Genomic DNA, 15,808 nt, shown 5'->3' with positions numbered 1-15,808 from the left:
ATTAACAACGTTCCATTGCAGGTCTTCATTTACACTATCTCTAATCTACAAATGACTCAGACAATGCTTTAGCCGATAGCAGTATTTAGAACTCATTTAGTCTCTGGAACAGACTGCTTTTTACTGAACTTACTCAGGTTTCTTAACCAAAAGGGTTTTGATGAAATCCACAGCAGACTCTGATATAAGGTCAAAATCTTCCTCGGAATAATTTATGTTCATTTGTGCTATATTTAAGAATGTTTCTTGTTTATCATCTCCCAAGAAAGGCGATATCCCTGTTAGCATGACATATGCTAGTACTCCAATGCTCCTAAATTTAAAAAAAACAGAAAACCTTAACGGTAAAAAAGACTTAAGTTCAATTTTGTAAAAGTTGTAAATATTAAAGGCTACACTTACCACATGTCTGTTGCTGTACTGATTGGGTCATAACTCAGAATTTCAGGCGCTATTATGAAAAAAAGCATAAAGTATATTCTATTTGTTCAAAATAGAACTAATCTATATTTACTCATTTACATGCAAAGTCATACTTTACAAGCCAGTATTACAATTCAAAACTAGGCAATTTCGAAGACTTAACAATGCAACCCATTTTGCATAATCTGGAATATGACGTGAACATTTGAAAGAAAATCTGGACCAAATTAAATTTTAAAAAAATTTATAATAGATTACGATTATTTGATTTTTACTTTTTTTTATTCTGCATACCTAAGACTGGCTAATCTTTCCTAGTAGCAACTAAAATGATTCAGAATGTGAGTGGTCACTGGTAGCTCCACTCCTGTGGAAAGGGAAGACTTTTACAAAACTACCTCCTATTGTCTCAGTTTGGCAAGCACTCTCAACTCTGTGGTGGAGTGAACAGTTCTAAAAATCAACATTGTGGTTCTACCACCCAGGCCCAGAACAAGTTAACAGAGCATTAATAAGTATGCTACCAAGAGCAGTGCGGATCTCACTACTGAACATGGCAGAAAAGCCATTTTCCCAGAAGGAAATTTGTTCTACAACCAGATGTCAATTGTCCCCCCATTTCCCAAGCACTGCAGGAAACTCAGGGACCAGCTCATATTATAGATTGCACAAAAAGCAAACAAATATTTCTTTCACTCACAGAACATAAGTTATTTCCAAATAATTCTGACAGTGTAAGTTCAAGTTATAGTTTTTAAATGCTAAAGGCAAGGGTGTTAGTGGCTCCAGTGATTTCATTTTAAAGCTATAATTTAATGTATTAAGATTTTTCTTATGTCTTGTATTTGTACTGGACTTTTCTTAATGTCTAATGATGCCATACAGAAATGTTTCATCTTCTAGCATTTGGACCTGTATAAATGGTAAAGGCATCCATCTTTTGTATTGTTACAGAGTAATTTATATGACTGATTGTCTAAAGTTGAAGGTTTTTCCTTTCTTTTTTAAATATTTACATCCAGACAATATCCAAATCCAAAGATGCATCTCAGAGTTATGAACAGTTTGGGAATGGAGGTCATTCGTAACTCTGAACAAAACATTATGGTTGTTCTTTCAAAAGTTTACAACTGAATATTGACTTAATAGAGCTTTGAAGCTTTACTATACAGAAGAAAAATGCTCCTTTTAACCATCTTAATTTAAAATGAAATAAGCACACAAACAGTTTCCTTGTCAAACTGTTTTTAAAAATTTTTTTTAGTAGTTTACATTTAACATTGTTACTCTACTGTATTTGCTTTTTTCCCCTATCTCTGCTGATGCCTGATTGCGTACTTCTAGTTCAAAATGAGGTGTGTGCTTGATTGGTAAGTTTGCCACTTTGGTGTTTGCAACTCTGAGGTTCTACTGTACTTACCCACATATTCAGGAGTTCCCATAATTTCTCTTAGCTCTTCACTGCTTTTCAGTATTCTGGAAAGGCCAAAATCAACTATCTTAATGTCTCCCAAAGGAGATTCACTAGTTAACAGAATATTCTGGGGCTGAAAAACAAAATCAAACAAATGACCAGGCTTTTTAAGTACTCAAACCTACACTTGACTATAGTATTGTAGGAGTGCAGTGTTGTTTTGAGCACAGAAATAAAGAGGATGCATTTTTCAGTACATTTAAAAAAAAAAAAAAAGGGCTTTTTTTTTTTTTTTTTTTTTTTTTTTAAAGACTCCATTAGTCAAGGACTTACACTTGAAAAAGAAGACTTCAACAGTAGGATGTATCCATATGATTTCTCAGCCAAACATCTGCCATTCTCAGACTAGGATATTTATGAAAATACAACAGTAACTACAGTTTAATACCATCTATATGTGGAAACTACATCAATAGTTTTGCCATCATGTACTTGCTTTTGTTACTGTGGAGCTCTAATTTATTAGAAGACATTGGCATTTTAAGCCATTTTTTTATTTCAATGTCTTCAACTCTAAAGATATAGAAAAAGCATATTAGTTATTTTGGACAGTCTGGTTTGAGATACAGCAATTGTATCTATTGTGACTGACCTCAATTCTGCTTTTGATATTAGAACTAAAAACCATTTTATTTTAGAACATTTAAATTTGTTACTATCTACAAGAACAAAGTGTTAAACAAAACACCTATTTTTCAGGCACTTGGACTGTTTACTTTAAGAATCAACATGTAAGTCAAATGCTAACCTTGGATAAACTTGTTTTTTCTCCTGAAGTACTGAATTCCTTGTGTGTCATCCTTGAAAATTATGTCTGTAATCATTAAAGTTCCATAGTAAAATATTATCTGAATACTACCAGAGTCTGTCTTAGGGGACCATCAAGAGCAAAATTAGGGATCTTCAGGATTTTGATGACCTAGGTATGTCAGGAATACTCATTTTCATAAGTTTTTCTCTTTTCTTTGCAATGATTAATTTATGTTTGACACTGATATTTCCAAAAGATCACATTATTCACAGTCCCCATCTGGTTGATCTTTGGGTCCTACAGTACAGGTTCCTATATTTCTGGAAGACCCCCCAGATCAATCTGTGCATTGGGAAGGTTGTGGGGAGAAGCAAGCATCAGCCAACCAACTGCTGGTGGTTCTAGAATCTGCACATTAACTGTCTTCAAAATCTCCAGGCCAATTCTGTACAGCATTATTATGGTCATGGTGGAAAAATGTTAGGAGGATGAGGTAGACGAGGCTTCCTTCGGACAACTAATAGAAGTTTCCAGATCACAGGCCCTGGTTCTCATGGGGGACTTCAATGAACCTTACATCTGCTGGGAGAGTAATACAGCAGTGCACAGACAACCCAAGAAGTTTTTGGAAGGTGTTGGAGACAACTTCTTGGTGTAAGTGCTGGAGGAACCAACTAGGGGCCTCACAAACAGGGAAGAATTGGTAGGGGAAGTAGAAGTGGGTGGCGACCTCGGCAGCAGTGACCATGAGATGGTCGAGTTCAGGATTCTGACAAAAGTAAGAAAGGAGAGCAGCAGAATACAGACCCTGGACTTCAGAAAAGCAGACTTTGACTCCCTCAGGGAACAGATGGGCAGGATCCCCTGGGAGGCTAATATGAGGGGGAAAGGAGTCCAGGAGAGCTGGTTGTATTTTTGGACTAGATGACCTCCTAAGTCTCTTCCAACCCTAATCTTCTATGATTCTATGTTATTGGGTGGGAAAGTAAAGTATTTTGCAAGCACGTTTAAAAATACTCAGGCCAGTTATGCCTGCTACATTTTTAGGACACTTTAGGAAGTTTTAAATACTGTACTAGCCTTAATAAATTCCTCCATTCTTTCAAAAGTGAGTTGTCGCAAAGAAGGAAATACATAGAAATTCTCTCACCAAGTGGCACTAGGTCAGGGGTCAGCAACCTTTCAGCAGTGGTGTGCCGAGTCTTCATGTATACACTCTAATTTAAGGCTTCGTGGGCCGGTAATACATTAACATTTTTTAGAAGGTCTCTCTATATGTCTATAATATATAACAAGACTACTGTTATGTAAAGTAAACAAGGTTTTCAAACCATTTCAAAAGCTTTATTTAAAATTAAATTAAAATACAGATCTTACTAGTTTAGAGTGATCCTTGCCCTTGCTGAGTTTTCCAATGTCTGGTGGCACCTATTTAGATACTTTAAACTGCATATAGGCTTCTGAATTATAAATTGATAACCAGCTGGCAGGAGGTCAGTGGCTGGAACCCCAGAGCGGCATCTGAGGTGAGTGGAGCTGGCAGGTGGTAGGGCTGAGCAGGGCCAGAAGCCTGGACTCTGTCTGGCAGGGGGTCTGCGCTGCAAGCAAGGTGAGTGGGGCTGCAGCGGGGACCCCAGCTAGCAAGGGGCCATCAGCCGGAACTCCACAGCAGCAGTGGGCTGAGCGGGTCAGCCCACCCAGCTCTGGGGTTTCAAGGATGGGCTGAGCATCTCCGCCAGCCCCCCTCTGGGGTTTCAGCCGCTGGCTCCTGCCAGCTGGGGTCTCAACCCGCTGCCAGCCTGGGGGGGAAGGAACCACAGGCCAGCAGCGGGCTCTGAGTGGGACCAGCGGTGGGAGCCCAGCTAGCAGAAGCCGGCGGTAGAAACCCCAGAGCGGCGGTGCTCTGGGGTTTCACCTGCCAGCTCGGCTCACAGCCTGCTGCCAGCCTGGGGTTCCTTCCCCCTGGCTGGCAGCGGGTGCTGAGTAGGACTGGCGGCAGGACCCTGGCTAGCAAGGGGCCAGCAGCGGGAACCCCAGAGCTGTGGCGGGCTGAGCGGCTCAGCCCGCCCCAAGTGCCGTCAAAAATCAGCTCGTGTGCCACCTTTGGCACACGTGCCGTAGGTTGCTGACCCCTGCACTAGGTTTTCACACTGAAGCTTATGGTACTGTACAGGAGCCTGTTCTATAATTCTGGTTTGTTCTATACTAATTTGTACTGAAAAAACCCAAATATACTGCTCTCCATGCCATGACAATCAGAGGTGTGGCTGCAACATGTGTAGATGTACACAAGCTAGCTTTGACATAGCACGGTCAAATGACAACAGGGAAGCTGTAGCAGCACAGTAGCATGGGCAAGCCACTCAGGTACGTACCCAGGGTCCCATACAGGCTTGCACAGCCCATGCTGTCATGGTGTCATTGCCACTGTTATTCAAGCCAGCTAGAAAAAAAACAGTGTTTACATAGGCTATATCCCAGTGGTTCTCAACCAAGGGTACGCGTACCCCTGGGGGTATGCAGAGATCTTCCAGGAGGTACATCAACTTATCTAGATATTGCCTAGTTTTACAACAGGCTACATAAAAAGCACAAGCAAAGTCAGTACAAACTAAAATTCCATACAGACAATGACTTGTTTATACTGCTCTATATACTATACACTGAAATGCAAGTCCTATAGTTATATTCCAGTTGATTCATTTTATAATTATATGGTAAAAAAAGAGAAAGTACGCAATTCTTCATTAATATAGTGTGCATGACACTTGTATTTCTGTGTCTGATTTTGTAAGCAAGTAGTTTTCAAGTGAAGTGAAACTCAGGGATATGCAAGACAAATCAGACTCCTAAAAGGGGTAGTCTGGAGAGGCTGAGAGCCATTGCGATAGCCACACCTCTGACTGCAGTGTAGACATATCCTTAGACATACCTCCTAGTAGGCAACTGAGTTGTTATATGAAATGGAAAACAGAGAAAGCAACATTTAAGTGAGAGAAGTTTTTACTGGCAATGTTTCATGAGAACTGTAAGCCTTATAAGAAGAGTCATCAGGATTTTAGTAAGTGAGGCAGAGTTGCCAAAATAACTTAACTTTTCAATGACATCTATTGCTTTTTACAAACAGGATACAGTTATACTACTCAAGATAGACAACATACCATTTGTGCTACACAGCATGAAATGCACCCACAAAAGTTAAAAACAATCATAATTCTAAAGAAATCTTACTGAAATATCAATTAACCCCAAGCTCTTTTGAAAAGGCATCCTTGGCTTCTAATGAAGTCAGATGATTTCTCAAAGTCCAGTATGAGCTCTTTAAAGCAAATAAAGTAGTGATGAGTTTGACCTTGTCTGCTCTTAATTCACAATTCAAGTTTAATGTAAATAATATATAAATTCTCTTTTCTACAAGATGCTTTCATCTAATTTCCCCACAACTTGTTTTCTATAATTAAAGCACTTATTGAGTTTGAAAAGGTTTATCCACTGAAGAGCTTGCCAGTGCAAGGTGAAAAATACCCGTGCTACCAAGTGCTCCTCCAATGGTGAAACATAGGTTTTATGCAGTTTACAATACGAATAACAACAGGATGCAACAGATGGGAATAGCTTACAACACAGAGAGTGGGGAAAAAGAAGGGTAATGGCAATAGGAATATATGGTAATGTAGGTAAGCCAAGCACATAATATGTAGTTTTGACTTCATAGTTATTTATTATTATGACAGCGTCTGTCATGGTTCCATAATTAAGGTTAAGTTGAATTTTGTACTTAAAGCGGGGATTCAACCATTGTTATGTATGAAGAATAAAGCGTATCCTCCCCAAACTCATAACATTTGAATGCAAAAAAGTTTGAGTGTTAACAGGAAAATCAATTTATTACATTTAGTCAAAAATTTAAAAATGGGTCCTTTTAATAAATTAAGCACTCCGTCAGACCATTGCCAAAGAGTCTTAACAGAATAATGCAGACTCTTCAAAATTCCCCTATGGTTACAACTCTGAAATCTGTGCACTGGTTACATTTGAAGATTAAGGATTAAATGATTATTGATTTGCCATTTTTTGTACCTGAAAATTACTTTGATAGGGGTTGAAGAATAACATTCTTCTACAGAGAAGACCATTATTGTGCTCAATGGGAGTGAAGCTAGAAGTATGCATAGCAAGGACCCTGCTTTCAAAACAGAGATAAGCCAAGCTGAGACAGTGAATCCTGAACAACGTACAAATTAGAGCCTGGAGGGGAACATGGAGGTCAGGAATTGGGAGAAAACTGGCCAGTATGTTCTGGTCACTTCGCATTGCTTCAGCAGAGTAAAGCAAATTGTACTGGTGACTCTCGCACTAAAAGTTCAAAGGAGACTGAAATGTTGATACTATATATATCTTCAAATAATTAGAAATAATTGATTCACATTCATCTATGAAGTTTTTAATATTCAAAAGAAAAAACAAGGATATTCCTAGCTAAAGACTACACTGAACTGGCAATAAAGTGGATTACCTATCACTCACTCAAGAGTAAACACACAAACATTGCAAACTCAAGAAATTCAGAGTTCAGGTTATGCTTAAAAGAATGGAAATATAGGTAGGGTATCAATATAACCTTAATTCTACCCTGTAGTGATGCCATGCTATTACTAAATAATTAAATACTATTATACACAAATAGTCATATAGTCCCAGATTAAATTTATTTCTTCTTCATAGCCTCAAACTTAACATTTTTGAATTTTTTTTAAGTTTAACCTTAACTGTGAACTTGAGTTTCTAGTGCTTGTTTTTTGAGATAATTACAACGTGTGTATAATGCTTTACCTTTATCTGAGAGATGCATTCAGCCTTAAGAACTTGAGTTTCATGTAGTTATCTGATCATTCTAAGAGACAGATTCATTTTCATTTATACCAGGCCACTTGCTTAGCCACTGCATTAGACACTTTATGGTAGGCATAGCAGGAATGGAGTTGCAGCACTGATGTGAAGACTGCAGTAGTTTTGCTAGTGGTTTTGGGGGAGGGCATTTCATGCAGAGAAGGTGCCAAAGCACTTACAGGAAAAGCAGATAAACGGGATGAAGGAGGGTGCTGCATGTCGAGCATTTCTTGACCTTTCTCCTTCCTGACTTCACTCCGCTTTTTCATTTCTTTCTTACAAGATAAATGGTGCATCTTTTCCTATGGTTTTCATTTCTTACTCCCTTCTCCCCCTGCCTCCACAGACTGGGTTCTCTTCCTCCTTCCCTACATTTTCTCCTTTTTCCATGTGCTTCTCCCTCCCCAAAATATCCCCACACCCAGAGATTAAGTTTATCAGCCAAACACGGATATATAATAAACTACTCTGGCTCTTTTATCCAACATAAACGGACTGGGGTGCAGGGGAGAGGGAGTGAAAGAATTTCAGCCTAAACCTATGCATCAACTCCAGATTAAAATAAAAGCAGTACAGCAATGCTGTGATGTTTGATTCTATGTTTGTGATCCAACTTACTTACTCTCATTTCAAGTCAAGAAAATCATACTGCATTATTGCATTTTGCTTTTTAAAAAGAGGCTGAAAACCTCTACTGAAGTCAGGATATGACAACTACTCAGTGGGACAAGAGCCAAATCCTGCAGGGGAAAAGAGGGAAATGTGGCAACTCTGAACCCATGGTAAGCCAACTCAAAGTTAGACTTTTCTACAGTGTAAAATGCAACAGCATTTATTCTCACAGTGAAAGTCTTGCAAATATCATGGGACAGACATGGTCTGAAGGAGGCTGTCAGTGCCATAGACTTGTCTGAACAGAGTTTAACTTGAGTCTTAGAAGACAATTCTTCTACACTGTAACAATAACAGTCACATATAGACAACTGTTTTGATTTATTTCTTTTGGATGTAGTTTGACCTAGTGTAGAGGTGTCAACCACCACAAAAAGCTGGATAGATCTTTCTAAAGCTCTTTGTTTGGTCCACACAAAAGAAATGAAACTAGTGTTAGAATAAGGAAAACATTTTAGGCCAGATTCATTAACCCTTTGGCTATCGGAGTTAGACACATTGCTTGCCAAATATGTTCTGTGCAAGTGAGTCTCCCAAATGCCAGCATAAATTAGTAATACTTAATAAATCTCAGAGTGTTTTAAATTACTGGATAAACTTATCGTTCCCACTTTCGAGATGAAGGAAGAGAGAGTTCAAAGTCACGTGGTAATCAAGAGCAGAGCAGTGAACAGAACTCAAGTTTGATTTTCAGATCTGTACCTTGTAAAATGGACTATCCTGCATGCCCTTAGGAAACCACTGCCATCCAAAGGAAAAGGTGTCAATGGATCGTCACACACACTGCCTTGCTAGGTTAAAAGCTAACCTAGAGCTCATTGGCCAATATTATGAAATGAGACATTATTGGGCTTTCCAAAAAAGGAGTCATAAATCGGTCTTTTCCTTCAAAGGCTTAGTAGACTGTAAAAAGGATCCATGTTAGTAAGACTTCATTACTTTCACAAAATATGCTAAAGAGGAGTTTACTGGAAGTGTACTAGAAGATTAAAATTCAAATACACTTACAAGTTAATTTTGTGATGCATTCTTGCTTTCTGTTTATCTACTCACTAATCTGCCTCTGGCCCTAGGCCACACATTTGAGCTGCCATTCACAGGGTCCTGGGTTGGAACCCAATGGAGCAGGGAGAGCCCACGTTTCCCTATTGCTGGCCCCACAGACTCTCGCCACTGGGCCACATTATGGGTTCAGACGCACAACCCCCCATCGTGGTGTTACATAATTTGTCACATTATGACAAATTGTATTGTGTATAGCCAATCATCATGCTTACACATGCAAAAATAACAGAGAGACTGTATATCTTGTGTAAATATACTCACATGATCAGTCCTTATGAGTCTTATAAACTCTAAAAACAAGACAGATCAGAAAGGAAACTGTTTCTTTAGGTTGTTGCTGATTACTAGAAGTATCCAGTGAATGATTGTTGGGACAGACAACTTATTTTATATTTGAGATTAGAGTTTTGAGTTAATGGACTGTAGACGAAAAACACGAACCCAAAGATAAACTGAATAAAGATTTATAAAGAAAATCAGATTGGCCAGGATCAAAACAGCCCTATGGCCGCATCTCTGATAGTAAATATTGTGAGACATCTACTTAAATTGATAAACTAGTTTTCTGGATGGTGTTGTGCGTTCAATGTTGTTCAGTTTAAGACTTAAATCTGCTGGTAGCGTTACTTACAAAATGCAGTAAGGTATAGATAAACAAGATCAGCAGCAACAGAATATAGCAGAAAAATTAATATTCAGCATTCACAAACCATCAGCAGATATTTACACTAGAGATTTTGAAAGTATTCTTATGCTGCTGCTTCACTTAGATATAAACAATTAGACAAGTCTCAAAAGTTCCAGTTCACTTGGGTTCGATTTACATGGTGCTCACCCCCATTTGAGGGTGGGGCTTTTGTAGGGCCAGGAGCAGTGGAGACTGTGGCAGGGGAAAGAGAATGATTTCCAAAGGGAGCAGCTAAAGAAGTGCTCCACATGACCTCTCCCCTTTGTTCCTCGCCATTCCTTCACCCTCACTGTTTGAAGGCTGGTCTTCTCCACCTCCCCTTCCACACTTCCTTGTGCCACAGGGTATGGGGAGGTCACCTGGGCCAGATTCTAGGAAGCATCCTTCCCACTTTCATGGGAGGGGAGGGGGATGGAGCAGGATCAGGTGATTGGCTCCCATCTGGTGGATGATACAGTTTGCTGCTTGGGTAGGGTAGCCATTGTCCACTCCCTATTCAGCTCCACCCTTTTCCACACTTAAACTGGTCTGCTGGATTTCCTATGATGCTGGGGACTAGGCTGTTCACCAGTTTTGCAGTCTGAAAGCATATTTTCCCATATGGCAAAAATGGCAGATTGAAAAAAGTCATTTGGCACCTTCCATCTAGCATCTGATTTGGGATTTAAATTACAACTGCTGTAACTATGGCAGGTTCCAGTGCAGCTGGTCGTGAGAAAGCCTAAAGTAACCCAGTAGCTGCTTGGGATTTGGGGCTGGGCAGTCACATTGCATGATAATTTTGTATGCCTCTCTCGTGCACAGCTTGTGACTCTTCATCTCAACCACTCCTGGCATGGAAGAGAGGAAGTGGGTCAGGCTCAGGCATCCAGCAGGGTCCCTTGCCTGGGCTGAGGATTTAGAGGGCACTGGTTCCAGTTGAGACCCACACTGGAACAAATGTACCAGCCAGTTTGAGGTGGTTATGCCAGTTAGGTAATAACTGGTAAATAAGATGCAGCCTCCACATTTAACCACATTACGGGGCCTCACTGTTTCTGCATCCACGTCACTGAGATCAGGTCATCCAATTTCCTTTGCCTTAAAAGATTTCAAAACTTAGTATGTATGACTGCCTGTACAGCCCTATGTTCAATCCTTTTACAAGATTATGATAAATTTCATACAAAGTATGCCTTGTTAGGAATAATCAGAAAATTCATAATTTACCGATCATTATTGTTCTGGTAAAATGTGTGGCAACGTTGTTTGCAAAGTTAAAGTTATTCTACTGTAGGATATTACTAAAGACATGTTCTGAGTCTGGGGAAGAGAGTCTCAAACCAGTTCCCCAGAGACAAAAGGTTAGGCAACACATCAGCCAGGTGTTAACAAAATCAAAATATCAGGGGGTAGCCATGTTAGTCTGTATCCAGAACAACAACAAGGAGTCTGGTGGCACTTTAAAGGGTAACAGATTTATTTGGGCATAAGCTTTTGTGGCTAAAAATTCTGCATCTGAAAAAGCTTATGCCCAAATAAATCTGTTAGCCTTTAAGGTGCCACCAGACTCCTTGTTGTTATTTTCTGTTAGGAATTTAAAAGAGCATGGTACTCATTCAAGGTGTATGCCAGGACAGATTCTTTGTCTGACATGGCAAGATCTCTTGGACCCAATAATATCCTTGGTTAACCTTCCTGAGTTCTCATGCTCCCCTGTCATTTTTGGCTGCTATCCCCAGAGCAAATTATATCAGATTTTGCTGTACAGTAGACAAGTTAAGCCTATCAGAATGCATAATATATAAATGCAGGTAACTAGGCTACTTCTGGGTAGGCTGGAAGTAGTTTTATAGTAGTTCTACATTCGAATTTGCCAAGTGTTGCATTTACAGCCTTCATTTTATCATTCTGTACTTAAAGATTACATTGCTCAACAACCCACAATAATCTCGATAAAACCAGACAAGTAACTATGGTATTTATTTTGAAAAACAACAAAAACAAAAAAAAAACTTTCCACCATTGAAAAACAAATTCCATCAATAAAAATTGTGCAAAAATCCAGAAAATTCTAAGTTAAGACTCCCACAAAATGTCTTCTTATAAATAGGTAGCACCAGACTGTATATAGTAATGCAAAACGATACTCCCTATGCAGAAAAAGTACCAGCTTATAATTGCCATGGGAACCATAAATGAGTTTCCTGACCAAAGAAACCTAATCTCAGTCAAGGTTTTATCACATGGTTGAACTATTTAACCTGAAGTCAGCCTTAGCCAGCAGTTTACACACCTCTACCCTGATATAACATGACCCGATATAACACGAATTTGGATATAAAGCGGTAAAGTTGCACTCCGTGGGGGAGCAGGACAGCATACTCCGGCAGATCAAAGCAAGTTTGATATAACACAGTTTCACCTATAACGCTGTAAGATTTTTTGGCTCCCGAAGACTGCATAATTATCAGGGTAGAGGTGTACTTCAATCTCTGCTTAATGAATGGCAACAGCTGGCAAATGTTGACTTAACTGGCTTCTGAAGTTTTTTAAAATACTAACTTGTCAAATGCAGTATCGTAATGCAATGCATCAGTCCATATGCATCCAAGTACAGCTGCTTAGCAGCCTTTTGTGAGCACTTAATAGTAGAATGGTAAATTTATTTTCAGTGAGGTTACAGCATGCTGTGTTCAACTAATTTTTAACTATTTCTTAACCAATTTTTTCCAAATTTCACAAAGCACAAACTGTCACCCAGGTCTATAAAAATGCTAATTTACTTTTTAAAAATGTTACTAGAGCACAAAAAGATACTTAAATTCCACTTTAATGAGGGAACACTGCATGAAGCTTAGTTTTGTTTTGAACAACAATAAGACAAACTTCATCCGTTTGGCTGCGTAACATATTAGCAATTTTAGGTCCATATTTCATAGACACTTGTAACTTTCAGAAAGTTATCATGTAAGGCAAAAGGTGAATTTTGTGCTTTGGGAAGTACATAGACATATATACACTTTGTTTTTATTTATAAATTAGCATTAGTAAGGCATTATAGCACTGAGTCAGCATGTATTAACAAGTAACTATGGATATGTCTACATAGCAATAAAAGGCCTGTGTCACCTGACTTGCACTCAAAGTGTTCAGACTGCATGGCTATAAAACTGCAGTGCAGAAATTTGGGCTCAGGCTGGACCTTGGGCTCTGGGACCCTCATGCAAGCCCAAGTCAGCTGACCTGGGCCAGCCATAGATGTTTTATTGCAGTGTAGACATACTCAATGAGACAAGTAAACACGCTTACCTTCAAGTCAAGATGTACCACATTATTTCTGTGTAAAAATGAAACTCCTTCTAAAATTTGCCTCATAAGCCGCTTAACATCTTTTTCTTTGAAGGCTTCTTCCCTTTCAGCCACACACTGGTCAAAGATTTCACCTCCAGCAGCACTATGGAAGAAAAAAAAATCTATTTTAATTTCAAAAGAAATGACACTGTCGAAATCTTCATTCTATTCTGGTTATGGCACTAGTTACCGTTCTTTAGAATGAATGACTTTTACACATAAGCCTTACAAAGTTCGGCTTACCTAAAGCAAGCAATTTTGGCAAGCAAATTCTCTCAATATCAACAGCATGCTCACTATAATGTGAGCATTTAAAGATGGCAAGAGTGAGTGAATGAACTTTGTACATAGGCTCAAATTTTCCCTGATAATTACATATTGCTACATCAGTAAAAATGTCAAGTGTTTACAAATCCCTAATACCATATAATTCTAGTCTTCTCAATGTAATAGCAATGGAACTCAAGAAGAAGGAATTACTGTTCTACAATACTGTTCTTCTACTCCATTGACATTTACTATGTTTTTTTCTGTAAAAAAATCTTTATGCACAACTGGACTGAGCAATCTGGAATGCCAGTGATGCACCAGGCTCAAGATATACTCAAGAGCTAGCTCTTGTCAAACTAGCATGCTAAAAATAGAATACTGCTGCAGCAGTGCAAATAGCAATGAGTGTCTATCAGAGATGCTGGATACATACACAGGGCAGCAAGCCCTTCTGGCTGCTTGTGCTCCCACAGCTACATTCTATTTTTAGCGAGCTAACTCTTGAATATGTCTTCTCAAACTAGGAATCTCATAACCCCCAAGCCTGAAGTGTAGACATACCCTTTGAAGCGCACCATTTCCTTTCCTTTCATCAGCACCATCCATAAGACCATTCTTTAGAAAAATTACTTCTTTGCTTTGCAGAAGATTAAAGATCTAGGCCAACTTCCTTTTGAAGTCAATACAGAGGCTTCTGTTACTTCAGTGGGAGATGGATTGGGCCTTTACACATAAGGAACTGATCAGTCCTAATGCCTTCCCTGGAAAGTTTTGATGGATCACCTCTAGCGATGGACTCAAATACACTATGTCCACCAGTTTCTCAACTGTTGAGTACTTACATGTTAAGACTAACAAACATCAAAAATGCCTTATACCTCAGACTTCTGAGATGAAGATTGATTGAATCAAAGGCACCAGAGGACTCAACGAATAGCAGCATCAGTGGGAATACAAATGGCATGATTGGTAATCTACACTCTTGCACTTTCCCAATGTTTTGTTATTTGCAGAAGAGGAGGTTTGAGGGGAATGAAGAGAATTATACCACTTTCTGAGAACTGCCTTTGGAGTCTAGGCTTTCCTTAAGTTCTGAGGACCTTATATACCAAACTACAAACATCCTGAGTCAAAGTTGCAGAACTACTACATATTTTTCATAATATCTGGACTTCCAGCGTATTTTGCCAACACTAGAAGGATCTGATGGAATAAACTATGCTATGGCTGAATTTTAGTGGGATTATAGGTTAAAAATATTCAAAGGTTGACAAAAGTTACAAAACCCAGAAACTCATGTATTATTGAAACAAATCAAAAGACAGAAAAATGTATTGGGGAATAAAGCAAGAAAGGTCAGGTTACTTGGCTGTCTTGCAGCAGAGTAAGCACACCGCAGTAGAAAAGTCAGCTCCATCTGCTGTGATGTTTGGGGAAGATCTCTGATGGACTTGACCCTGGAATAGTCACTGAGGGGCATGCCAACTTTAAGGGGAGTAAGTTACTATTGCTACAAATTTTCTTTGGTTACAGCGCTGCTTCCCCCTCCCACCCCTTTTTTTTTTTTTTTTAGGAATTGGTAGAAAAAAGGTACAAACAAGCAAACTACGTTAACAAAAAAATGTTATATGAGTGCAGCCATATGGACAAAAACATTTCAAATCTGATTTTGCTTGTGCAGATCAGTACCTCAGAGGTTCAGCGAGGCATGTAAGTGAGATTGCAAATTTATTTTAAAACAGTTATTTTAAATTATCACTATTTTCATGTAAAGATTCAGTTCAAGACTCCAGCAAAAATTTGTGCTTCAGATACATTTTTGAACACTGAGCCATCGTGCTTCCTAATACTTTTAAAAAGTTGAACACAATGGAAGTTAGGCACCTACGTGCTTTTGAAAAAATCACACTAGCTACCTATTTGCATCTTTAGGTCCCTAAATACTTCTTCAAAGCTGGCCTTTAGTATCTGACGAAAACCTAATGTGCTGGGATTTTCTCTTATATTTTGGACATGCTATATAATTTCAGAAGACTTAGAAAAGAGCAGTTGCAAATATGAAGCAGAAATGTTTTCAAAATTCACACAAAGCTTTTCTTGAATACTAATTTTTGCTCTTTAGAGGACAGAAAGAAGACAACTTCTTCCAGGCAATTCACTCTCTGAACATAGTGGTGACATATTTGGATAGAATTTAAACACACTGTGATTTGTTGTTGAATAAAATAACTGGTGACCCTTT

At 38.9% G+C, this 15,808-nt stretch overlaps 2 protein-coding genes across 2 annotated transcripts in view; one reads left to right on the top strand and one right to left on the bottom strand.

Moving 5' to 3' along the window:
• Positions 1 to 15,808, bottom strand: part of STK17A (serine/threonine kinase 17a) — a 49,170-nt gene that overhangs the window by 3,909 nt on the left and 29,453 nt on the right. The window contains exons 3-6 of the mRNA XM_030551410.1: positions 13,255 to 13,399; positions 1,844 to 1,970; positions 403 to 451; positions 134 to 313 (exon numbers count right to left, since the gene is read on the bottom strand). Coding sequence (XP_030407270.1) covers positions 134 to 313; positions 403 to 451; positions 1,844 to 1,970; positions 13,255 to 13,399 — 501 coding nt within the window. The remainder of the gene's footprint in view (positions 1 to 133; positions 314 to 402; positions 452 to 1,843; positions 1,971 to 13,254; positions 13,400 to 15,808) is intronic.
• The window catches only part of LOC115646015 (cytochrome c oxidase assembly factor 1 homolog), a 70,000-nt gene that overhangs the window by 26,164 nt on the left and 28,028 nt on the right, over positions 1 to 15,808 (top strand). The gene's annotated exons all lie outside the window — the stretch shown is intronic.

This window comes from Gopherus evgoodei, chromosome 2 (assembly GCF_007399415.2).
Source record: "Gopherus evgoodei ecotype Sinaloan lineage chromosome 2, rGopEvg1_v1.p, whole genome shotgun sequence".
NCBI classification, from domain to species: domain Eukaryota; kingdom Metazoa; phylum Chordata; order Testudines; family Testudinidae; genus Gopherus; species Gopherus evgoodei.
The sequence above is the reverse complement of the archived record's forward strand: the minus strand, read 5'-3'. Positions and strand labels throughout refer to the sequence as shown.